General features: G+C 43.9%; 2 protein-coding genes across 7 annotated transcripts in view; one reads left to right on the forward strand and one right to left on the reverse strand.

Moving 5' to 3' along the window:
* TLDC2 (TBC/LysM-associated domain containing 2) lies at positions 1-16,829 on the forward strand. Its single transcript, XM_023550221.2, has 5 exons — positions 1-421; positions 1,075-1,227; positions 3,516-3,611; positions 12,352-12,425; positions 13,422-16,829. The coding sequence occupies exons 1-5, from the start codon at positions 173-175 to the stop codon at positions 13,555-13,557; spliced, it is 708 nt and encodes a 235-aa protein (XP_023405989.1). The 5' UTR covers positions 1-172; the 3' UTR covers positions 13,558-16,829.
* SAMHD1 (SAM and HD domain containing deoxynucleoside triphosphate triphosphohydrolase 1) overlaps positions 16,137-26,686 on the reverse strand; it is a 47,373-nt gene continuing 36,823 nt past the window's right edge. For 2 of the 6 annotated variants that reach the window (XM_064276062.1, XM_003411700.4), the window contains 3 exons: positions 21,229-21,333; positions 20,527-20,664; positions 16,137-16,972 (listed from right to left, as the gene is read on the reverse strand). In XM_064276062.1, coding sequence (XP_064132132.1) covers positions 16,847-16,972; positions 20,527-20,664; positions 21,229-21,333 — 369 coding nt within the window. In that variant the 3' untranslated portion in view covers positions 16,137-16,846. Of the gene's footprint in view, positions 16,973-20,526; positions 20,665-21,228; positions 21,334-21,703; positions 26,196-26,686 lie in introns of those variants that run through there. The other 4 variants (XR_010319266.1, XM_064276063.1, XM_064276064.1 and 1 more) reach the window with 3 other exon arrangements.

A 26,686-nucleotide genomic window follows, 5' to 3' on the forward strand; every position in this document is an offset into this window, starting at 1 on the left:
TGTGTGTGTGTGTGTGTTTGGAGAGGGGTACCTCTGAACCTAGGCTGCCAGGGACAAGGGAGGGAGCAGGCTGGAGGCAGCAGCACAGTCTTGTCTGACTACGGAAAACTTCCAGCCTACCCTGGGCTGGGCTGAGGGTTGCAGGGGCCTGGGCCAGGAGTGGTGGGGTGGCATGAAGCTCTTGGGGTCAGGAGATGTGGAAGCTGGTGCCTCCTTGTCCCTCCACTTACCAGGCTTCTTTGTGTCTTCACAGCTCAGCCATGCGGAGGATGCCCTGTCTGGGGAGGAGGGTGAAGAAAAGGAGGAGGCAGAGGAGGAGGGGGTAGCCCCAGCCCCGGCCATAGCCCGAGCTCCTGAAGATCCCACTGAAACCCAGCTTGCAGAAGCCAGCCAGGTGCTGGGTGCCTCGGAGATTAGGCAGGTTCGGGCACTGACCATGACCCAAGGACTTCAGCCCTGAGCTTAAAGGATCCGCCCTCTGGCTCTACCCTAGCCAGGCCTAAGGACACCTGGAGTCACTCCTGACTCACTGGGTTACTTTGGGAAAATCATTTCTTCTCTCTGGGATTTCCCTTCCCTTTCTTGTAGAATGGTCCAGTAATACTGGCCCCACTCTCTTCACTAGGCCAGAAGGTTAAGATGATAATGAAAGAAGCAAATTTTTAAATAGAACCAGTAAAAAAATGGGAACTAAAGGTAAAGCTGGGGCAGAGAATGGGGAGAAGGTGAGGAGTGGAAGGTGGGGCTCAGCATCTCATCTATTCTCTGCCTTGTAGGGGCCAGGGTGACCAAGGGGAGAGAGCCCTGAGACAGAATCCTGCCTCTGCCATTTTACTCCCAATGTGGGCCTTGGGCAAGTTGTTACACCTCTCTGAGCAATATTTCCTCATCTGTAAAATGAGGGCTATTGCTAATAGTCATGAAAGTGCCCTGGAAACAGGAAACCACTCTACAATCGGTAAAGCACCCTTCCTGTGTGAGTGGTAGCTATTGAGCCCATTTTTCTGGGCCCCCAAGGTTCTAGCAGGAGGACAGGAGGAAGATTCCCCTGCTCACCTCCAGTCCTGTCCCCAGCTCAGCCTCCACCTCCCCCCGAGAGTCACTGGATACTCCTGGAGTCTGGCCTTCTGCACGGCGAGGGACGGTTTCAGCCTGCGGAGCCTGTACCGGCAAATGGAAGGCCATAGTGGGCCGGTGCTGCTGGTGCTGAGGGACCAGGATGGGCAGGTGAGCTGGGCCACGGCCCGCAACCTGAGGCTCAGGGGCTCCCAATCAGACAAATATCAATGGGTCCTGCCCAGGGCAGCCTCAGGGATGAGAGGGCAGAGGTGATAAACTAAGTCACCTATCTTAGACACTGATGATAACATGGAGGCCTACCCTGCTCAGTGCCACTTCTTCATTCATTTATTCACTCACTCACGCATTCATTTAACACCTGCATATTAAGCGCCTTCTATGTTGTGGCACAAATGGTTTGTGATCGGTTGCTAACCTAAAGGTTGGTGGTTCTAACCCACCCAGCAGCTCCATGGGAGAAAGGCCTGGCAATCTGCTTCCATGCAAACTACAGCCAAGAAAACCTTGTGGAGCTCAGTTCTACTCTGTGACACATGGGGTCACAGAATCAACTTGACGGGAATGGGTTCGGGTTTTTTTTTTTTTTTTTTTTTTTGCTGTGTTCCAGGCTAGACTTGGAATAGAGCAAGATCAAGACAGAAATGGTTCCAGCCCTCTTGGAGTTAACGGTCTATTGGGATAAAGAGGCCAGACATTAAGCAAATACCAGTAAAACCTGTGCAGGCTGGAACCTGTGTGAGGTGGAAACTTGTCAGAAAACTCAAATATTTTCTAGTAATAGAGAGTGATAGAAAAGTGGTAAGACTGCATCCATTCAAAGGCAGAAAACTTGCAAGACTCAGAAAAACAAGGCAGCCCCATCACGTTCTAACTTTCACAGGTTTCGTCCTAATCATTTGACCATAAATGTAAAACTTTGTATCTTTATCCTCAGAAGCGCAGAGCACTATGGAGGGATTTTAAGAGGGATCAATGGCCTAACTTTCAGTCGGTGAGAGAAGAATCTTTGGAAAGGGCAAGAGGGGAAGCAGAAGACCAGGGAGAAGGCAGTCAAAACCACTCCTACATTTTACACGAGGAGCCTCAAGGCGGCAATGCTCTAAGTCTGTTTGGTCTCTCCAGTGGTGGGATTTCAGGCAGGCTCTCCAGGCAGTGGGGAAGGTTGGAAGCTGGTTTCAAATGCTCTTCTGTGTAAGAAACGCATTAGAGCTAGGAGGGATCTCAGGGCCCCAAAGGCCCCCACTTCGGAAGGAGGTCACTTCTCAAGACGCTGATGGAAGGACTTCCCCCTCAAGGGCAGGAAGCTCGCTCCAGCCGGACGGAGCTCCTTCCACGGCAAAACATCTGACTATGAAGAAGTTTCTGCTTATATTAAGCCAAAACCTAACTCCTCACAAATAACCCCCCATGATCATACCTCTACCACTTGGCATTGTTTATAATAGGGAAAAACTGCAGGCCACCTAACTATCCCACCACAAGGGTGACTGGCTAAATAAATTACAGCCCCTCTATGTAGTGAAATATTGAGCAGGCAAGAAAAATAATGATGTAGAGCCAGAGGTATTGAAAGTGTTAAGTTTTTGTTTTTAAAGTGGGGTGTAAAAGACACTCTTTGGATAACTGGAGAAAATGGAATATGAATTGGATACTAGATAATATTATAGAACTACTGTTAATTTTCTTAGATGTGACTATGGTATTTTGGTTACATAGGATTAAGTCCCTACTCTTAGGAGCTGAACTATTTAAGGGTGACGGGTCATAGTGTTGGCGACTTACTTTCAAGTGAGTCAGAAAAAATACATAAAGAGATAAAACAAATACAGCAAAAACATTTACAATTGTTGAACCTAGGTGGAAGGTATCTGTCCTATGCTTTTAACTTTTCTGTGTGTTTGAAATTTTCATAATAAAAAGTTAGGGCAAAGTAGCTTACAAAACAGATACAATATACAGTCTCATTTTTTAATAAACTTTTATATAATATATACACTGGCATTAAACAGATGCTATTTTTTTTTTTTTTTTAGAAGGAAGGAAATGCACCAAAATGTTAAGAGTAGTTATCCTGGGATGGAAGAGAGGAATTTAGGATGACTTGATTTTTTTTTTCTTTCTGCTTGTCTATAACTTCTAATTTTTATACATGGATTACTTGAAGAAAATAAATACATTTAAGAAAAAAGTAGGGAGAACTTGAAGGCCTGGAAGAGGATGCCAGCAAGAGCTCTTCCTCGGGGAGGGTTAAGGGGAAGGACGTGTGCTGATGGGTCGACAGAGCCTTCCCAGTCCCCCAGCTCTGCCTGGGTTCTCTAGGCAGGGCCCCAGCAGGATAGGCCTACATACCAAGTCTGAACAGTGGTGGTTGCCAGAGCAACCCCTCCTCGCCGATCCCCTTTCAGCTGCAAACTGCAAGCTCTTCTGTTTTCCAGATGTTTGGGGCCTTCTCCTCTTCTGCAATCCGACAGAGCAAAGGCTTCTATGGCACTGGCGAGACATTCCTCTTCTCCTTTTCCCCACAGCTAAAGGTAATTGGGGGAGAATGGGATCTGTGGTAGGACGAAGCTCCCAGGGTCCCAGTGGCCCTCCGCTTCCTCTACCATGTGGACTGCCTGGTATCCCTCCATCTTTCCACAGGGGGTATGTAGCAGGGCACTGGTGAGCAGAGCATCTCCCTTGGCTTGCCTATCTTCACTCAAAAAAAAAAAAAACAAGTGCTCAGTAGGCCCCTGGCAACCAATGACTAGCTCTGAGAGGGGGAGGGATGTTGCTTACCTGACACAGGCTGAAAAGACAAGGGGGCCCAAGTGCAGGTAGACCTGAGGGTTTGGTGGTAGGAAGCTGAAGCAGCACAGGGTCTGATGGCTTTGATTCTTTAATGAAGCACAGGGTGAGATCATCAGCTAAGAGTGAGGATGGAGGAGGGGCATGAAGGCTTGAGGGGAGACAAAGTACCAAATGATCATCTCTGGAGTGGGAAGGGAAGCCTTCTAGAGAAACAGAAGGACAATGAGGCAGTGTAGATCGAAGGTCAGTGATTGTGAGCTGGGAGGTAAGCCTGTTGCTTTGTTGTGTGCTTTTCTCCAGCAACACTCGGCTCCTCAGGTGTGAGCATAGAGAGAGCGAATGAGAAGGTTCATCCAGGACTGGGGTTTTGCCAAGCTGGTTTAATGGAGGGAAAGCCAGAAAAGGGAGTTGAGGGTTCTTGGAAGAGAGTGAAAATAATACAACATGGACCACAGAACCTACACTTTCCAAGGAGGGCAGGTTAGCCAGAGGGAACTGGAGGATAATGAGACAAAGGCAGACTCAATGGATGGGAAGTCTCCTTGAGGTCAAGGCTGCAATAGTGGCACCAGTTGACTAACATGTTGGAAGACAAGATATGGTAGAGAGAGAGGGTATCTGAAGTAGATGGTGGAGGGAGTTGCCATTATAGGTGAGGACAGGTTCCAGGATGTGACCATGGGAAACAGCGCCAGAAAACCCACAGCCGATGAAGAGGACAAGGAGCTGAGGGTGGCACAAGCTCTCCCACCAAAGTGTTTACAGTTGGTAACAACTTAATCTGAATTTATGTAACTTTGAGAATGGAATTCCTCATGGTTGGATGAGGCTAGAGAGTAATGGGACAGGCAGGTAAGCTTCAAGCTCCCCAGCCAGCCCTGCAATCCACAAGTCAGGGAGGAAAGCAAGCATCTGCCCAGAAGTCCTGCCTTTGTGTGTGTGCACACACGTGGGGGTGGGGATGGAGTGGCTTAGGAAGAAAAGATTAGTCTCACCCCTGGTGTGACCTTCAAATTCATGGAGAATAAGTCTTCCCCTGAGGGTTAAGATGAAAGCATTGCTTGCTTAGTACCAGGCAAGTTCTTTGCTCCCCCAATCACCTGAAAAGCCCCCATTATGAGGCATTGAGAAGTGTTGGATGGATCCATGTGGACTGTGAAGTTCACCAAGGACGATGATGTTGTTTTGTGCCATCAAGTCAATTCCAACTCACAGAGACCCTATATGACAGAGAACAGCTGCCCCACAGGGTTTCCTAAGCTGTAATCTTTATGGGAGCAGATCGCCAGGTCTTTTATCCCTGTGGAACTGCTGGTGGGTTCGAGCTGAGCGCTGAACCACTGCGCCACCAGGGCTCTTTAGAACAATGATAGAAGCTTGGAAAGGAGGGGTGGTCAGTCAACCAGAGCTCGATTCTTTGATTAATTACAAAGAGTGATTAAGAGATCTGGAGATGACTAGGAGATGGGGGGGGTGACTAGGAGATGGGGGGGTGACAGGGACAAAGTGACTGGTGTAGTCAGATGGCATGAGGTGCCAAGGAGCTGGGGTTTTTGAAGGAGGAAGGAGAATAAGTAGTCCTCACATCTCTCTTGCCGAAGTTTTTCCATCTCTAGGTTATTTAATGAATAAACCTGCTAAGCATTATGAGCTTGGCCTGGAGCATACTACTTCTGCTAATAAAATAACAGTATCATTGCTTAGCGGACACTGATTTTCTGTTAAGGGTAATGGAAAAATCTGGAAACAAATAGTGGTGATGGTTTTAGAACATGATGAACATAATGTCACTGAATTGTACAAATTGAAATGGCAAATGTTTTCATATATATAAATATACATATACACATATACACACACACGTATATATATATACCATACTTGAGAAAAAAAAAAAGTAGCTAACGGAGGAAGCTAGCCAGCTGCCTGCCAGGAGCTGTTTTAAACTTTTACAAATGAGTGCATTTAATCATCACAACAATCCTAGGTGGTACATACTATTTTCATCCCCATCTTACAGGTGGGGAAACTGAGGCACAGAGAGGCTGAATAACTTGCATAAGCTCACAAAGCTAGTCAGTGATGAGGATGAGATGTGGAAATAGGCAGTCTGGCCTGGAGCCTGAGCTCTTAGCCACAGCACTTCACCACCTCTCTAAACCACATAGGGTCCCTGCCTTGACATGCTCCCAGTCTAGGGGAGGAGAGAAATGATCATAATATAGAATGAGTTATAAGTGATGTGAAAGAAATTAAACATGGGATCTAGACACACAGAGGAGGAGCATCTATATCAGATAGGGGTTAGGAGAACAAGGGAGACTTCCTGGAGGAACAGCTTCTTATGCTGCCCTGAGGGACACCAGGTAACTAAGACAGTGTGCACAGGAACAGAAACTGGAAAGAACAGGCGCCATTTGGAAGGCTAAGTAGATCAGTGGAGGGGATGGGGGTCAGAGTGTGTTAGGTTGGGCATCAGAGTGTGTAAGGTAGGCCATATTCCTTTACATTGGCATAACATGCCCTCAAGAAAGATTCGTTTGTTCAATGGATGAAGAACCAGTTCCAGGTGCCTTGGTTTGCTATTAGAGAGAAACCTCCTCTCCAATGGACACCAATCCATAGACCAAGAAACCTACTGATAAACCCAAGTGTACAATCATCTGTTCTGATGACAAGGAGGTCACAAGGAGCTATGGACGGCTTTGCTAAAGACAAAACACACCGTATCTATTACATTCTCTCCATCAGCCAGCCTGGTAATCTTATCAGAGAATAGGAAAGGGGTCAGCTATTCAAGGTGAACCAATGCTGGGTACTAGTTATCACCATGGGCTCCCTATGTTCACCTACTAAAATTCTAAAATTCCTACTGCAGTGACAACTCCTTGTCAGAATTTTTTGCTGTTTCCTCCTCATCTCCTCAACCTTTTCATGTCAGAGGGTCCCAAGGCTCAATTTTTGGCACTTGCCTCTTCTCTAACCACCCTCACTTGTTTAGTGGCCTCATCCATTCTCCAGGCCATCCATGTGCTGATGTTTCTTCCCTAGACTCCAAACTCATATATATCCGACTGCTACTCCAGGTCTCCACCTGGATCTCAAACACAGCATGTCCAAAACTAAGCTCCTGACTTGCCCCCACAAAACCTGCTCCTCCTGTCTGCTGCTTCCATGTTAAAGTTAACGACTCCTCCATCATTCTACTGCTGAAACCAAAAATATTGATGTCCTCCTTAATTCTTCTCTTTCTCTCACCCGACATCTGAGCTGTCAGTGAATCCTGACGACTGTGCCTTTTCTTTCTCTCTCTCTATCTATATCCAGAATCCACCACCTCTCACCATGTCCTTTGCTGCCACCCTGGTTCAAGCCACCATCATTACTTGCCTATGTTCCTGCTATAGCCTCCTAATGGATCTTCCTGCTTCCACCTTCGGTCATCCACTGCCACTGGAGTGATCTTTTTAAAAGGTAAGCCAGATCATGTCACTCCTCTGCTCCAAGCTGCCAATGACTTCCTTTCTCAATTAGTGAAAAACCATCAAGTCCTTACAATGACTTAAAAGTCCTTACACCTTCTGGCCCCTCTTTGATGTCACCTCTTGCAACTTTTCCCTTTCCCTCACTCTGCTCCCGCTACCCTGGCCTCCTAGCTGGTCCTCAAACATGCCGATCTGCTCCTACCTCAGGGACTTTGCACTTACTCTTCTACTTAGCATGCCCTTCCTTTGGATCTCCATACATATCGTTTCTCACCTCCTTCAAATGCCACCATCTCAGTGAGGCTTTCCCTGACTACCGGATTTAAAATTACAATACCCCACCCCCTGGAAATCCTTTTGCCTTCTCTGCTTTATTTCTCTTTAGCATTTATCACCATCTAAAAATGAAAAAACAAACCTGTTGCCATGGAGCTGATTCTGACTCATGGTGACCCCATGTGTTACAGAGTAGAAGTACACCAGAGTTTTCTTGGCTGTAATCTTTATGGAAGCAGATTGCCAGCCCTTTCTTCTTCAGCACCACTGGGTGGATCTGAACCATCGACCTTTAGGTTAGTAGTTGAGTGCAGGCCGTTTGCACCACGTAGGGACCTCATCACCATCTAACATTCTATTTATTTTGCTTAGTTATTATCTGCCGTCTACTAGTCTCTTGAGACAAGAACTTCTGTCTGTTGTGTTCAACATTCTACCCAGTGCTAAAACAGCGCCTAGCATGTAAGTGCCAAAAAATATTTGTTGAATAAGATGAATGAATTTCTCAGGGGACTGCTGTCAGCCTACAGTTGTGGAAACCATCATTTCAGGAATCAGTGCCCGTCCTTGGTGTTTGATACCTCTTGTGTTCTTCATTAATTCACAGCAGTTCCTTGATCACCGTACCAGGCAGCACCATGAACTTCGTGTTTTTTGTTGTTGAGAATACACAGCAAAACATACACCAATTCTGCTGTTTCTACATGTACAATCCAGTGACACTGATTACATTGTTCAAGTTGTGTAACCATTCTCACCCTCCTTTTCTGAGTCGTTCCTTCCCCATTAGTATAAACTCACTGCCCCCTAAGGTTCCTATCTAATCTTTTGATTTGCGATTGTCACTTTGATCCCATATAGCTAGGTCTTAAAAGAGCATTATGCTCACGGTAGACATTTTTCACTAGTTGAGCTAAACTATTGTTTGGTTTTAAGAAGACTTAAGGGGTTATTTTTGGTTTAAATTTTAAAGATTATCTCAGGGCAATAGTTTCAGGGGTTCATCCAGCCTCCATGGCTCCAGAAAATGTAGAGTCTGTGAGAATTTGAATATCTGTTCTAAATTTTCCCCCTTTTGATCAGGATTCATCTATAGACTCTTGATCAAAATGTTCAGTATTGGTAGCTGGGCACCAGCCAGTTCTCCCAGCCTCATAGCAAAGGAGGCAGTTAGCCATGGAGGCAATTAGCCACACATTTCATTTTCTCCTTCTATTCCTGCGGGTCAGTAAAAAAGACAAAGACTCTCAATGAGATTGATTGACACAGTGGATACAACAATGGGCTCAAACAGCAACTATTGTGTGAATAGCAGGACCAGGCAATGTTCTGTTTCATCATACATAAGGTCACTACTAGTTGGAACTACCTAACTACCCAAGGGCACCTAACAAGAAAAACAACATTCCTGACTCTTTTATACTCTTTTTCTTCCTGTGTTACTCTCGGAGAAGAGAGACCAATTGTTGTGTCTTGGATGGCCACTTACAAACTTTTAAGACTCCAGGTATTACACAATGAAGTAGGGGGTAAAACAGAAGCACTAAACACATTATTAGGCCAATTAGCTGGGATGACCCATGAAACCCTGACCCTAAACCTCCAAACCAAGGAACCAAATCCCAGAAGGTATTTGACTGTGCGTAAACAGCCTCAGCAGCTACTCTTTTTTTTTTTTTGTCATTGTTGTAAATATATCACACAACTTTTGGCAGTTCAACTTTTTACAGGTGTATAACTTATTGACAGTAATTACATTAATCAGCTGTGCAACCCTGGTCTAAATCAATGCCATTTTCCATCACCATAAAACAAAAGTCAGTACTCAATAAGCAATAACTTCCTCGTTTCCGCTCCCTTCAGTCTCTAGTACCCACCAATACACTGTGGTCTCTATACATTTGCTTTTTCTTGTCTTTTTACACAAGTGAAGTCATACAATATTTGTCCCTTTGTAATTGACTTATTTCACTCAGCATAATGTCTTCAAGCTCCATCCATACTGTAACATGAATCAAGACTTCTCGTACTAGCTGAGTAGAATTCCATTGTATATATGTACCACATTTTGTTTATCGTTTCATCTGTTGATGGGCATTTACGTTGTTTCAACGTTTTGGCTATCACGAATAAGTGCTGAATTCAATACAGGTGTACAAGTCTCTGCTTTCAAGTCTTTTGGGTATATATCCAGGAGTGGAAATACTGGGTCACATGGTAGTTCCGGGGCTCTGGTGGTGCAGTGGTTAAGTGTTTGGCTGTTAACCAAAAGGTCACAGTTCGAATCCACTAGCCGTTCCTTGGAAACCCTATTGGGCAGTTCTACTGTGTCCTACAGGGTCGCTATGAGTGAGAATCAACTTGATGGCAATGTGTTTTTCCTGTTTCTGATTATTCTATTTTTAGTTTGAGGCACCACCACACAGTTTGCCACAATGGTTGTACCGTTTTGCATACCCACCAGCAGTGGATAAGGGTTCCAATTTCCCCAAATCCTTGCCAGCGTTATTACTGTCTGTTTTTTTTAATCTTGGCCATCCCAGTGAGAGTGAAATGGTATTTCATTGTGGTTTTGATTTGCATCTCTTCATGTGTTTGGTGGTCATTTAAATGTCCTCTTTGATGAAATGTCTATTCATTTGTCTATTTTATGATTGGGTTATTTGATTTTTTGTTAAGTTGTCAAAGTTTTAGGTATATTTTGGCTATTAAATTATCGGACACATGGTTTCCAAAGATATTCTCCCAGTTGGTAGCTTATCTTTCCACTTTTTTTTGCTAAAGTCTTTTGATGGACAAAAGTTTTAATTTTTATGAGGTCTCACTTATTTTGTCTTTTGCTGTTTGTACTTTTGTTATTAGATAATCCATTGTTAACAGCTAGGCCCGATAACGCCGCCCCTGTATTTTCTTCTAAGAATTTTATAGTTTTAGTTTGCACATATAAGTTCTTATTCCATTTTGTATTTGTTTTTCTGTACAGTGTGTGGCATGGATCCTGTTTTATTTTTCTGCATGTGGAAATCCAATTTTCCCAACATCTTTATTGAAGAGACTCTTCTTTCCCCCCTGAATGCACTTAGTACCCTTGTCAACCATCAGTTGACCATAGATGTGTGGGTTAATTTCTGGACTCTCGATTCTATTCCATTGGTCAATGTGTCTATTGTTATGCTAGTCCCAGACTGTTTTGATTACTGTAGGTGTATAATGTATTTTAAAATCAGGAAGTATGAGTCTTACTTTGTTCTTCTCTTTCAACATGCTTTAGTTATTTGGGGCCTCTTGTCATTCCATATAAAGTCAAAGACTGGTTTTTCCATTTCTGTAAAGAAGGTTGTTGGAATTTTCATTGGAATTGAGTTGAAGCTATAGATTGCTTTGGGTAGTATTGACATCTTAACATTATTAAGTCTTTCAATTCATGAACATGGAAAATCTTTCCATTTATTCAAGTCTTAATCTCTTTCAGGAGTGTTTTATAATTTTCCCAGGACTTATCTTTTATTAGTCATTATCTTGCTGAAAACTCTTTGGCTGCTCATATTTTGCAACTAAATATCAGGCAATAATACACTATACTTTTATCACTCTTTAAAAATCCCTTTATTGATATTTTGCTCTTAAATATTTTAATTCAACAACTGTTTATATACTGTGGTTCCTTATGCTAGGAATATAGCCAGAAATCAAAACAGCATTACTGAGCTTACATTTTAGTAGAACAAACAATGGCACACCAACACATAAATGGGATTATCTCAAAGAATGGTAACTGTTGAAGAAGATAAAACATTGTCCGGGTGGAACAGATACTTTAGATAGAGTGGTCAAGGAAATCTCTCTTAAGGGGACAATTGGGCTGAAAGATGAGCAGTCGGCTCTTTGAGAATTTGGGGGAAGAGTATTCTGGGCAGAGGGATCAGCAAGCATAAAGATCATAAGGCAGAAATGAGTTTGGGGTGATCCAGGGACAGAAAGGCCAGTGGAGCTGAAGTGTAGTCAATGAGGGGCAGAAAAATTAGAAAAGCAGGGATCAGAGCAGGTGGGTTTTTTTTTATAGTAAGAAGTTGGGTTTTATTCCATTTGCCATGGAAATCCATTGGTGGGCTTTAGGCAGAGGAGTGACATGATCTGATTTTGACTTAGATTTAGATTGCAGTGTGACGATGGGCTGGGGGTAGGACATGAAGGAAGCCAGGAGACCAGTTAGGAGGCTGTCATCCAGGCAAGGAATGATTAGGGATTGGGTTGGGTGGTCTAAGTGGGATGAAATGGACAGGACAGAAATGGTGATAGCCAGGATATATCTTTGGTGGTAGAATCCACAGGACTTGCTGGTGAACTGGCTGGCTAACTTTATTACCTTCAGTGAGAGATGAGGAGACTCTTAGTTAATGGCCAAATCAGGTCCTGATAGACCTTTTCCTCTTCTCTCCTCGCCTCTCTCCAGCTATGGAAGAAGGAAGCCTCTGAGGTTTTTGGTCTATCCCTAGAACTAAGGGGCTTTTAGGCTGTGGGAATTCAGACTGGAGGGCCTGAGGTGAACTCAAAGTGGAATGAAGACAAATGTGAGGCACTCAGAGCCCAGAATACCTGCTGCGGCTTAGTTGGGGCCTGGATGCTCTGTTCCTGCCACGACACTGCCACCCAGTGGTTTGGAGTCAAACTGCAAGGGCTGGACTCACCCAGTAACCTGAGCCTTTTCCTATCATGCTAGGTGTTTAAGTGGACAGGAAGCAACTCTTTCTTTGTGAAAGGAGACTTGGATTCACTGATGATGGGCAGTGGCAGGTGCGTGTCTCAGGTCTCTCCAAGTCTTGGGGTGGTCTGTGTTCTAGTCCCTTTCCTCTTCTGACATGCTGGGCTAGGCTGCCTCAGGCAAAACAGGGAAGCTGATGGTTAACTTTCAGGCCCCTCCCTACAACACCCCTACCGCTGCCCGCTCCCCCATCCAACCTCCTCAGCCTGGCTCTAAGTCAACATTGAGGGGAAGGATGGCATGAACTTTCCACCAAAGTGTTTGCAGTTGGTGACAACTTAATCTGAATTTATGTAATTTTGGGAATGGAATTCCTCAAGGATGGATGAGGCTAGAGAGTAAGGGATAGGCAAGCTTCAAGTTTCGCAGCCAGCCCTGCCATCCACAACTCAGGAATCCTACCTTTGTGTGTGTGTGTGTGTGTGTTGGGCGGGGGGTGGGGGGGGCGGGGCGGGGAGTGGGGAGAGGGTTAGGAAGAAAAGATCAGTCTCACCCCTGGTGTGACCTTCAAATTCATGGAGAATAAGTCTTCCCCTGAGGGTGAAGATGAAAGCTTCACTTGATTAGTACCAGGCAAGTTCTTTACTCTCCCAACTGCCTGAGAAACCACCAGTGAGAGGCAGCTAGATTGCTGATTTGCAGTAAATTCACTTCCTGGCTCCAGCCTAGCTTTTCGTCAAATGAGGAGTTGAGAAGGCAGGCTCTCTGAAGTGTTTTTGGGCTCTCAGAGTCCACACCTGTGAGACTCATTCCTTCGGTTAAGCACTGCCATCTTAAAAATGTTCCAAAACTGGACTGTGGTGATGTTTGCACTACTTTATATATTTGTTAAAATCATTTAATTGTTAAAAAAAAGTTCTAAACCCTAAGCCCTGCAGGGAATACCATGCTGAGCCTCCAGCAAAAAATTCAGGATGAATCAGCTTAAGGGAAGCTGAAACAGGTAAAAGTAGGCTGCAGTCATGGTAGATCTGAAAGGTCTTAACAGACAGGAGTGAGCCATGCCAAGATTTTCCTCTTCTCCTCAGTGGCCAGTTTGGGCTGTGGTTGGACGGAGACTTGTACCATGGAGGAAGCCACCCCTGTGCGACCTTCAACAATGAGGTGCTGGCCCGGCAGGAGCAGTTCTGCATCAAGGAGCTGGAGGCCTGGATACTGAGCTGATGTCCTGGGGGTGGGCAGCTTCCTCTAGGCCTCCCTCACACAGTCAGCCGGGGGTAGCATATTCTGTCTGAAACACAGATGGTAAACCCTCCTAGTACTGCCTGCAGCTGTTTGCCAGCTTTGCTGTGGTCTGGGGACCTAAGGCTGGAATGGAAGCAGACATTGCTATCGGGAGAGGTGACCTGGAAGGAGTAAAAGGTACTCACACCTCACCCAAGAGGAACAAAGCCCCTCATGAAATCATCTTTTTAGAAATTATACAATTAATGCATGCTTATTGCAGAAAACTCAGAAGACATAAAAAATAAAATAAAATAAAAAAATAAAATCACCTAAAATTTAATCACTTGCCCCAAAACAGTAAAAAATTCAAGTATATCCTTCCAGACAATGTCTTATGGATATATATATTCTGTTACAAAAAATGAGAGTGTACTCTATGCATGTTTGGGAAGTTACTTTAGCTTAAAGAGTACTGTCCAACCACAGAAACCTCAACCAAACTAATAAACTAATAAAGGCCCTATTAAACCAAACTAATAAAGACTCTATTAGCATCATTCCCTCTCTTGCCCTGTTGTGTCTTCTAGGACACTGAGGGTGTTCTGTCCACCACTGGTGCACCAGGTGCTTGTGAATCCACTGTGTCCTTTAGTTTCAAGAGGAAGATGTGAAAGCAGCAAACGAGCGATGTGCATACCTGGATAAAGAATTTGAAACCTCTGTAGATGAGAACCTCACGGAGGTTAAAAGGAAGGAAGGAATATGTTTCCTGGTACAACTGGAGCACAGAAAACTAAGAAAAATCCCTATCCCTCCCATGCAAGTGTCTGCCTCCCGCCAGAAGAAAAGGATTCATTATCATGCCACCAGCTGGAAGCTACTGAACGAGGTACACTGAACACCATGAACCCAGTTAAACAACATTCCCTCTCACAGACATAACATAGTGTTGAGGTGCTATGAAACATTCATTTCCTTTGCACAAAAGGGTCAAAACTGGGCACAAAACCAGTGTGAGGGGTCATTAAGGAGAACACCTTTGGTTTCAAGATGTAGATACATTCACAAAGCTTTATTGCAGCTGTTGCCCTCACCCAATTGAAGTAACCAGTCATTTGAACTTGCAGTTCTATTTCCATTCTCAAGGTGACAATATTCAGCAACTCCAGAGGCTAAGCTGTTAAAGTTTCCCTTTTTATACACTCAGTGAAGATGTTTCTTAAGAAAAATTTAACCTTGTAAATGGTACACAGTTATCATAATTACAACAGTTGCAAAGAGAGCATAAAGTGCGGCGGCCTTATATGTAACAAAAGAGGCAAACAAAATAGATTCAAGTTGTTTCTCAGATAGCACAATGATACAATATTGGGACTACAAAATTTCAGAGTAAACCACAATGATTTAAAGGTAGGATATGCAAAAATAAAGCAATTTTAGCACAAAAAAATATTAAATTCTTGACCTTGGGTCTGGGCACACCAAGTCTGACACTTGTTCTCCCCCAGATGTTTTAGAGGCCCTTGGCTAGGACAGACATGACATCAGTACCCAGTACCTTGGCCACCCTCACATGTGCTTCCATGTGAACAATATGCCATCTATATAGCAACACCGTGGGGATGGGGAGGAAGGGTTTCAACTATTTTCCTATGGATTATGGTTAAACCTTAACTGTCTAATGAGGGATTGGGGGTGAGGGGTAATACAGGATGGCAGACATTCCAAATACTTTCATCCTAGTGTTAACAGAACAGAACCTGGTCATAGGCGAGAGTACTCCCAACACTCCATGGTTATCCTGGCCTGTGGTCTGAGTTCCTCCCGCTTATGCTGGCTGCCTCCTCACTCCCAGCCTATCAAGGAGGCTTTTGTCAAGGGTATGTCAAAGGATAAGATGTTAAGGCCTATGGCTTTCATCCCCCACTGCCCTGTATCTTCAGGACCCTCTGAACATCACCAGCTTGGACTCTAACCCCAGACTTTTTTCTTGGTGAATTTCTACAGAATTGGGGATGTGAGGAGGCTGTTCTGACAGCGTGCATTACTGTTCAACCATGGTAGTGCCCACTCTACTGCTGGGGGCAAAGAGAAAGTGCTAGGGAAATAAAGTTACATAGGGGAACCTGGAATTCACTGGGTAAGCACCGATCTCAGTATAGGCACTGCAGTCTTTGCTCTGACATCCACAAAATGCACTGACACAGCAAAAATGAAGTTCCAGCTCTGAGGAGGCCCTGAGGAAGGTTCCTGTGACGACCTCTTATCCACTCACAAGGGAGTTATGGAGAAGAGGTCAGAGGTAAAGCCCTAAGAACTTGGGCAGTGAGTAGTCAGGAGAGAAAGAAACTGCCTGGGTCTGGAACCGCAACCGAACCAGACAGCAGCCAGGTTTAGGGGATCCCTCTGCCACTGAGGCTACTTAAGAGGAGGCCAGAGCCTGCAGATATTCTGAATAACTTAATCAGGCCTCTCATGGAACAGCTGGAGCCCACTCCTAGCCCTCAGCTCCTATTGTTTACCCCAACCCGGCAGTGCAATAAAGGGCTAAAAGGGTGAGGGAAGGTGTCTTTCACTTACCTTTAGATGATATAAGGAGGGCTATCCTCACATTTTTTTTTTTTTTTTTCACATTTATGGAGCTCTGGTAGCACAGTGGTTAAGCACTCTGGCTGCTGACTGAAAGGTCAGCGGTTCTAACCCACCAGTCTCTCCATGGGCGAAAGATGTGGCAGGCTGGTTCCGTAAAGATTTATAGCCTTGGAAACCCTATGGGGCAGTTCTACTCTGTCCTATAGGGTTGCTATGTGTCGGAATTGAGTTGATGACAATGGGTTTTGGTTATCCTTACATTTGGGAAGTTGGATTTAGGTTTAACCAAGGCTGTTCATGACAATTCCAATTTCAAATTCCCATGTGTACCCTTGTCTCATTTCCAAATCTTAACAACAACAACAAAAAAAACAATCATTTGTCATAAGAGTTCAGAGTATATAAAAGAGTTGTTATTCTAAGAAAACAGACTACTAACGGAGAAGGGTTTTAATTAACATTAAAAAATAAGCCAGGCTATAATTTTTTTTTTATACTTTTCATAGCACATGTAACAAGATTTGCCTAATACTTAATGTTTCTTTGAATAAAAAATTACTTAGCTACAGTGTGTGTATACATTCAAAATATAAGATAAAAAGCCCTAGTTGTCACTAAATTTGTGGAACTCTGATCAAATTTCCCAAGTTAATTGTGTTGGGGAGGGAAGGCTTTTTGTCACATTCATACAGGGTCAGTCCTTAAAAAGATGGACTCTGGATTTGGATGCTTCGTTGTGGTGAGTTGAACTCTCGGATGAATCTGGGCAATTCCACTCCTGTTTTCGAGGTGTTATAAGTGGGGCGATAACATCACTATCCTAAAAGGAAGAGAGAGAAAAAGCCAGTTACATCATTGTATTTCTGAGTGAAGGTCTCGGGTACACATGTTCTTTTCTTGCAGATAGTTTGCTTCTAGACATACTTAAAAAAAAAAAAAAAAAAAACCATTGCCATCAAGTCGATTACAACTCATAGCGACCCTATAGGACAGAGTAGAACTGCCCCATACAGTTTCCAAAGAGCACCTGGTGGATTCAAACTGCCGACCTTTTTGGTTACTCTTGGGTCAAATTAGAAACACCACAGTCCTAAATAGGTAAGAACCTTCATGGCAAAAGCCTCTTCTTTTCAAAGATGGCTAGAAGTATCGGCCAAGGGATGTAACTGTACCTTAGATGATACCTCAGACTGCCCAGTTTTACAACCTTCAGCCTTCACACCCTTTCACGGGACACAACTCTGCTCCGTTCTTCCAGAAGCAAGAAGGCCTGTATTGGACCCCTGCTCCTCTCTTGCTTGGTCCTCTCTGAGAAATGGCCCAGGTTTACAATATGGCAAAAAAAGGGGACTGACAGTATATACTTGTAGAACTTGAATTTTTCTTTGCAATCAAAGCTACAACCTTGGCCCCATCAGCAGTAAGCTCCAGCCAAAACAGCCCCTCCACCCAAAGTGAGGGATGGCTTCAAAGTGAAATGACACCATGACGTGAAAGCAGAGGCCTTCTAACACCTGACTCTATCTTACTGTTCTTGAACTTGTGGATAGATTTTCTTTGGTTATATGAGGGTATAGGATCTCTGAGAGCCTCTGTTATACTAGGAATATAATGTTTGTGGTAGGATATGGTGCTCCTCATTTGCTTCTTTGTGCTCAGATCCATTTCCCATTCTCCCTCTGGTCTACTCTGTATCTCAGAAACTGTCCTGCAAACATTTCCTCGCGCCCAACCTTACTGGCTTCTGGTAGGTTTGGCCAATGGGAAGCACTGGTGGAAGATTAGAGGTGAGAGGGGGGCAGAAAAGCCAGGTATTTCTCTCTACCCATTTCTGGGTTAGGCATCAGTGGCCTTGACTCTTTTGTGATTCTAGCTTCTGCAGGTGGCCCTAGCTCCAGGACTCACATCTTCTCCCCTGGTCTCTCCTACCCTAAAGGCGGCAGCAGCTTCACGCTGTTGTCGCCTTGTCCTCTGTTTGCTCATTCATCTCTGCCAAAACTTTGTATCTCATCTCCCATATTAAATTTCTTCTGTTGAACAACCAGGCACAGGTTCTGTTTTCCTGACTGATTTGACTGATAAAAAAAAATACAGCCATTCAATTGCCATGATAGCCATACCTGAAAGACTTGACTATCTCAAAGTCAACAGTATTGGTCTTCAAACTCATCTCTATTTCTACCCAATCTGATCTGAACTCTAGTGAGTTTTATAAATGCAAACTTGAATATGTCACTTCCCTGTTTAAAACAATGGCTCCCCATTGCTCTTGGCTTACTATGAATAATGCCCCAGTCTCCTTTCCACTACATGCTTCTCCCCTAAATGTACCACTTCCTCATTTTCTGGCATACCCCTACTGTGCCTCTGTCTCAACACCCCAGCGCCCCCGTGCCCTTTACCCACTAACTCCTTCTCACCCATCTTTCAGGTTTCAGGTTCTATGTTCTTTAGGGAAGCACTGCCCGACCAATCAAGTCTTGGCTTAAATCCTCTTCTTTTTTGCTCCTCTAAGACTCTGTACTCCCCCTCCCTCAAAGCGCTTACCATGCCAATGTAGTTGTTATTTACTTGTGTGTTTGTTATCCCCACCTAGAGAGAAATCCATAGGAAAAAGGAACTATGTTGTCTTAGGTACTGTTACATCCCTTGTACCTAACAGAGGCCCTGCCAAACATACTTGTTAATTATGAATGCACCTAAATTTCAGGCAGTTATCACTACATCACTGATAACCTTAATAGCCTCTTGTCTCTCTGCTTCCAGCCTCTCCAAGTTCCACTCTATCTGCCACTAGAGTTTTCTTTCTTAATCAGTGGTTTAGTTTCCTTAGGTGTTAAATTACATAAGAGAGACATAGTCTCTTATTCCGATGGATCTCACCCTATTTGGAGATAAAACACACGCACACACAGACACGCACACACACGCAAATCCCAAAAACCAAGCCCATGGCAATCGAGTCGATTCTGGCTCATGGTGACCTCATGTGTTACAGAGTAGAACTGTTCCATAGGGTTTTCTTGGCTATAATCTTTACAGAACCAGATTTGCCAGGTCTTTCTTCTGTCATGCCACTCAGTGGGATAGAACCGCCAACCTTTAGGTTAGTATTTGAATGCAAACCATTTGTGCCACTAAGGGACATTAACAAATATACAAGTAAGTGGTAATTACAGTAGCATGGTAAGTCTTGAATACTCTGAATGATTCCCTCCCCACTGCCCATAGGGAAAAAAATCCCTTCTTAGCTGATCATCCAAGGTTCTCCATAATCTAGCCTGTTTTTCCCATTTAGTCTCTTACCAGTCAGCAATAAGAATTTTCTACTCTGGTCAGACTGGTCTCCTCATGGTGCCCTAAACACACTCCGCTTGTTCCAGTTTCACGCCTTTGTGCTGCTCTCATTGCCAGGAATGTTCACCTTCTCTCTGCTACGTACCCAGACACAATCCAGCTTTCTGGATCTAGCAGAATCCTCGCTCAGTCACAAGGCTTTTCTGACAGCTCACCCAACTCTCTGAATCCTAACAGAACTTACCTGTAATGTTCCTTCTGGCATTGATAAAGTACCAGCTTGCTGGGATACTCTTTCATGTCTGACCTTTCCTTTTTGTTCCCTTCAGCGCCCGACACATGGATAAAAAGGCAACTACGGGATTATAACGGAGTACTAAACTAGGAACAGAATACTGCTTCCCACCTGCCTGCCTACTATACTCATTCATTCAGTCAACAAACATCAAGAAATCACTTTCTTTGTGCCAGGCACCTACTATGTATAAGTCAATAAGGTACAATTTTAACAACATTCTCTAAAAGGCTGGCAATCACAGCTTGGCTCCTCTTCTTCCCAATCCTCTTCTTAGTGGAGAATTTAAATTGTCTACTAATATACCCAAACAACCCGGTTTGGGAACACAACATTTGAAATAACAAATTAGAAAGTTTATTACCAGTTGTACATGGCCTTAAACAACTTAACTACTCAGCTTCAGTAACCTTCTCTAAAAGATGGGGTGACTTTCCTAGGAAGATACTTCCCATCTCCCAGGGCTACTGGGGGGACTGGATGAGACACTGGTGACAATATTATAAAGCGCTATTCACATGTTCACCATTTTTATCTTTTATTTTTAGGACAATAATGATAAACAAAGCACCCACTCTCAACTGGTGTAGAAAGAAGCCACAGGCTGACAAAAATTCAGACATTTTAAAAGGAAAGTATAAAGTGAAAGACTTCAATTTTCAAAGCCATAACTAAATTACTATAATTTAAGTGAGGACTTTTCAGAGGGTATGAAGGATCTCTTTTGGTTTTTACTTACAAATACAACAATTGTGCGAAGTACGTGAGCGATAACTACTCACCTGTGGCTTGGTGAAACCTCTGATTGAGCACCACTGAACAAAATGCTGCTGTGCGGCATACAAACTCCTGTTATCCGTCTTCTTACAGTACACTCGAATCAGCTGCTCTGCGAATCTCTCAGGGAGGAGCTGTGAAACCTTTTTAAGGAAGGAAAGATTTCATTGTCACCTTGAATTCTCACATTGTAGATAGATCAGGTTTTCCTTAAACTCCTAAGCAGCATTCTCGTTACGATACTAAAAGCACCATGTTGTTTTGCTATTTTATCCCAATCACAACCCCCAAAAAAGAATTTGTGACCGTTGTCACATTGCAAAATACCCTGCAATTTTATGTCGATTAATAAGACTAAAGTCTTATATTACATGATTATATAGAATCAGACTTTCTTAAGAAGATATGCAAATAAGCATACGTAACTTACATGAAGTCAACCATACAGCCCCCTCCTCCCAAGAGATTTATAACCTAGTCTCTATGCCAAAAATGGTGTTTTCATCTATGTTTAGCAAACAGGGAAAACCACCTCTTATGATGGCCAAGTCTACAGAAAATCAGGTATACTTTAATCTTGAAGATATGCCTTTTTTTTTCTTACACACTGAGTTTAGAACCTAACCTGCATGTAAAATGCAAATTTACTGTAATGATTTTGCCAAATGTCACTAATATACTGTTATTATAGCTACGTAGACAGTTACCTGATCTTTAGTAATCCTGATTGCTTTGTTGGGATCGTTCTTACAATAGAAGAAAACGTGATCAATAGGATTCTTGTCTTCCATTCCATAATCCATGTTGATAACCTTCATAAAAGCAAGACATAAGTGATCATTTACATAATAGCCACGAGAACTGAGTTCAGGGTGTAGAGGCATCACCAGAAAAGGGGCAGAGCTGAGGTTCAAAAGTAAGTGTGCTGTTAAGGTGGCTCATACTGGAATAAAAATAACTGCTGTACCACCCATAGGGATTTTGTTCTGAAATCTGGGGGAAAAGGAAGCATTTGTATATTCAATACCTGCTATGTGCTAGTCACTGTGCTGGGCACTACAGACACAGAGAGAAATTTTTTATACAGTTCCAGGTTCCACAGACCATGAAGGCTAGAGTGAGATTGAATAAATACATTAAAACCTGACAAAGCCAGAACATATAAGGCAGAAACCTTTCAGAGAAGGGAAACTCATTGGGTGTTTATGAGGTAGGATTTTTTTTTTTTTTTTTTTAAATTTTTATAGCGCTTTAAGTGAAAGTTTACAAATCAAGTCAGTCTCTTGTACAAAAATTTATAAACAACTTGCTATATACTCCTATTTGCTCTCCCCCTAACGGGACAGCACACTCCTTCTCTCCACACTCTATTTTTGTGTCCATTCGGCCAGCTTCTGTCCCCCTCTGCCCTCTTATCTCCCCTCCAGACAGGAGCTGCCCATATAGTCTCATGTGTCTACTTGATCCAAGAAACTCACTCTTCACCAGTATCCTTTTCTATCCCATAGTCCAGTCCAATCCCTGTCTGAAGAGTTGGCTTTGGGAAAGGTTCCTGCCTCGGGTTAACAGAAGGTCTGGGGACCATGACCTTTGGGGTCCTTCCAGTCTTAGTCAGACCTTTAAGTCTGGTCTTTTTATTAGAATTTGAGGCCTGCATCTCACTGCTCTCCTGGTCCTTCAGGGATTCTCTGTTGTGTTCCCTCTCAGGGCAGTCATCAGTTGTAGCTGGGCACCATCTAGTTCTTCTGGTCTCAGGCTAATGCAGTCTCTGCTTTATGTGGCCCTTTCTGTCACTTGGGCTCATAATTACCTTGTGCCTTGGGCGTTCTTCATTCTTCTTTGCTTCAGGTGGGTTGAGACCAGTTGATACATCTTAGATGGCCGCTTGCTAACGTTTAAGACCCCAGGCGCCATTCTCCAAAGTGGGATGAAGAATGTTTTCTTAATAGATTTTATTACGCCAATTGACTTAGATGTCCCCTGAAACCATGCTCCCCAAACCCCCGCCCCTGCTACGCTGGCCTTTGAAACGTTCAGTTTATTCAGGAAACTTCTTTGCTTTTGGTTTAGTCCAGTTGTGCTGATAAGGTAGGAGTTTTAATAGAGAGCGATAGAAAAGTGGTAAGCACCCTGTCAAAGTGGAAAACTTGCGAGACCTGAAAAAACATGGCAGTCCCATTGAGTTCCGGCCCTCACAGATTTCACTGTAATTATAAAAGAGTTACCAAAGAAAAGCAAAGGGTGCTGTGAAACTATGTAACACAGGACCTAACAGAGACTGAAGGAGCCCTGGTGGTGCAATGGTTAAGCATTCAGCTGCTAACTGAAAGGCTGGTGCTTTGAATCCACCAGCCATTCTACGGGAGAAAAGACCTGGGAATCTGCTCCCGTGAAGATTACAACCCTATGAGGCAGCTCCACTTGTCCTGTAGGGTCACTATGAGTTGGAATCAACTCACAGCACACAACAGCAACAAGAGTCTGGGATGATAGGGAATAACAGGAAATGTTTTCCCGGGAAAGTGACTTTCCTGAGTAGGAATTAATCAGGCGGAGGTAGGAAAGGTGGTCCCTGGGTGGCACAAACGGTTAAGCAGCACTAGTTGAAAAGGCTGGCAGTTCAAACTCAACCAGAGGCTCCTTGGCAGACAGGCCTGGAGATCTGCTTCCAGAAGGTCACAGCCTCGAAAATCCTTTGGAGCAGTTCCACTCTGCACACATGGGGTCACCATGAGTCAGAATCAGCTTGACAACTAACAACAACAATAAGGTAGGAAAGAGAAGAAATCCAGGCAGAACAAACACCTCTGAGGCAAAGGGGACTGAAAGTTGGATTTAGCAACACGTAAGTCATTGTTGATCTTGGCAAGAGTAGTTTCAGTAGTGATGGTGACAGAGAAATGGTTCAGGAGTAAATGAGAAGTAAAAAAAAGAAGATTAATTCTCAGAAGAGGCAAGAGAGAAGCACCTGGAGAGCGATGCGGTACCCAGGAAAACTAAGTGGAGACAACTTTTCAACAAGCTTCACCCTGAAGAAGAGAGGAGTGAAGAGGAGTGGCGGTGTTATTTTCTTAAGCTGAAAACCTGTTTAACTGCTGATGGGAACATTAAAAAGAGGGAGGAGAGAACTGATCGTAAGATTCGACAGAAGTTATGAGGCAGTGGGCTCCACAGCTGCACTGCCCAACGCAGTGGCCAGTAGCCAAATGCTTTTTCTTTTTTTATTTAAAGTAACTGACATTAAATACAACTTAAAAAATTACTTCTTCAGTTGCAGTAGTTGCATTTCAAGTGGTAAATAGCCACATGTGGCTAGTGGCTACCAAAAAGGACAAGAGAGATATAGAACCTTTCTACCACCACAGAAAGTTCTATCCGGCAGTGCTGTGATGCTCTAGGCAGCCAGTAGAAGGATTACTCTTAGCCTTTGATAACGGGAGACATTTCCCAACTATAACAGCGGGAAGGCTTAATAGAGAGGCAGATAGAGGCAGGCTTGCTGCACTTAGCCTGCCAGGAGTACTGAGGACCCAGTTAAGATTGGTGACATGAATTTCTAGAGATGCCAGTACAGAGGTTCTCTCCAGCAGCATTTATCTGTCCAGGTGTAGACAGGGAGAAGTTTAGATTCACAGGGTCATTCAGCTTTTTGCTAGGCAGTTACAAAGTGTGGGGGGCGGGGGGGGGGCGTTAAGGGTAACTGCAGAAAGTGACTGAATAAATGGGTTAGATTGGGAGAGAAATAAAGGTGGAAGGCCACTAACAAACAGGAAGAAGGTGAGGACACAATAAACTGGAGGTCCTGATGAGGTAGGAACAAGCAAAGTAGGAGGAAAGGGATTTGTGAATAGAAAACAAACAAACAAAAAAAACCTGTTGCCATCAAGTCAATTCCAACTCATAGCAACCCTACAGGACAGGGTAGAAGTGCCCCATAGGGTTTCCAAGGAGCCGCTCATGGATTCAAACTGCCGACCTTTTGGTTAGCAGCCAATCTCTTAACCACTGTGCTACCAGGGCTCTGAACAGAGAACCAAAAACCCAAAAAACCAAACCCAGTGCCATCGAGTTGATTCCGACTCATAGTGACCCTATAGGACAGGGTAGAACTGCCCCATAGGGTTTCCAAGGAGCACCTGGAGGATTCGAACTGCCGACTCTTTGGTTAGCAGCCGTAGCACTTAACCACTACGCCACCAGGGTTTCCAAACAGAGAACAGGTTTTCTAAATTAGTGGTTTTACAGGGAGAGCAATTTCGAGTGTTGATAATGTTTAGCAAGTGTTGGCTGAGGTGGCGTGGACAAGGTCGCTGAGGATGAAGAGATCAAAGAGTTGGTGGGCCATGTGGATTCTGAAGTCACTCAGGATAATGGCAGGAGTTAAGAATGGAAAGGAAGACTCTAATCCACAGCAAAATCTTCAACTAAGAGGACAATAGATAGTAAGAGGGTGGGTATGGTTTGAGGGTGAAAGTCTTAGAGTACAGGGGTCTTGAAGTGGTTCTAGGGAGCAAGAGGACTGATGAACAGGAAGGTCTCGCTCTGAGGAATGGGCTTTTCATGAAAGAGCTGTAGGGGAAGCAATTCTCAGGTGACAGCCAGGTTGCAGTAAAGGCAAAGAGTCTGAGGATAAGAACTTGTCAGTTATGGAGTAGAAATTCCAAAGGTTCCACGGACAGATTTCATAAAAGAATGAGTGGAATTGAATCGGGGCAAAACAGGTAATATAGGGGTGATGGTGTAGAAAGGTACAGATGATAAGAGAAGCGTACACTGAGAAGTGGCTGAAGAAAACAGGTACGGGACGTTTGGTGGTTATACTTCCTTTAGCCTGTGAGAGAAGGGTGGGCACGTGGGCTTTTGCCATGGCTTAGGGTTGAGACCAGGGAGGCTGAAGTACATGGCCAGCTCTCTTGTTCTCTTGGTCCACTGCATCCCTTCAACTAGGAGAGAGCAACTGCTCAAACCATCCCCATGACCCCAGAGCTAGCATTATCACAGCCCTCTCTCCTGGGTGTTGCTTCACGTGGGGAGGTACCTGCTGCAGCCACGAGCCCTAATCAAATTCTCATCAGTTTCTAAGGAGTGCTCTTTGGTACTTATCTCCTTGACTTTAAAATAGGAATAAAAGGCAACCTCTATTTTCTCCACAGTGTGTTACAGGAAACTCCTTCTTAAATCACGTTTGCTAAAACATATTTTTTCAGAAGAGTAATTTGTAATAGCTGAGAATCCCATTCCTAACCAAGTACTCAAAAGCAAAAAAGCAGCTACAGGCCAACAACTATGAATCTCTGTAATAATTCTACAGAGTAAAGATATGTTTTATATCCATTAAATAGTCATAAAATTTACTATACACAGTCCTAAAGGGAGCTATACACAGTCCAACGCACCACATAAATATATGCACACTACCAAAAAACTAAAACTGAGATGCTAATATATGATAATAAGACATTTAATTAGCAATTTTACTTGCCTTTCTAGGATATAGGAAGGAGCCCTGATGGCGCAGTGCTTAAGAGCTCGGCTGCTAACCAAGAAGTCGGCAGTTCGAATCCACCAGCTGCTCCTTGGAAACTCTATGGGTTAGTTCTATCCTGTCTTATAGGGTCGCTATGAGTCAGAATCCACTTGACTGCAACAGGTTTGTTTTTGGGTTTTCCTCATACTAAAATGCAAAGTGTTATTTTTCCTGATTATGAAACTCTTGTACTATGCTCACTGTAAAAAATCACCTGCAATTCCACTACCCAGGTAGAAACAATGTTAACATTTCACCATTAATAATCAAGAATGTTGTGCCCGGGTGCAACCGATGACTGCCCTGACAGGGAACACAACAGAGAACCCCTGAAGGAGCAGGAGAGCAGTGGGATGCAGACCTCAAATTCTCATAAAAAGACCAGACTTAAGGGTCTGACTGAGACTAGAAGGACCCCAGAGGTCATGGTCCCCAGCCCTTCGGTTAGCCCAGGACAGGAACCATTCCCAAAGCCAACTCTTCAGACAGGGATTGGACTGGACTATGGGATAGAAAATGATACTGGTGAGGAGTGGGTCAAGTAGACACATGAGGCTATGTGGGGAGCTCCTGTCTGGAGGGGAGATGAGAGAGCAGAAGGGGACAGAAGCTGGCTGAATGGACACGAAAATGCAGGG

Source organism: Loxodonta africana, chromosome 24 (assembly GCF_030014295.1).
Source record: "Loxodonta africana isolate mLoxAfr1 chromosome 24, mLoxAfr1.hap2, whole genome shotgun sequence".
In the NCBI taxonomy this organism is placed as follows: domain Eukaryota; kingdom Metazoa; phylum Chordata; class Mammalia; order Proboscidea; family Elephantidae; genus Loxodonta; species Loxodonta africana.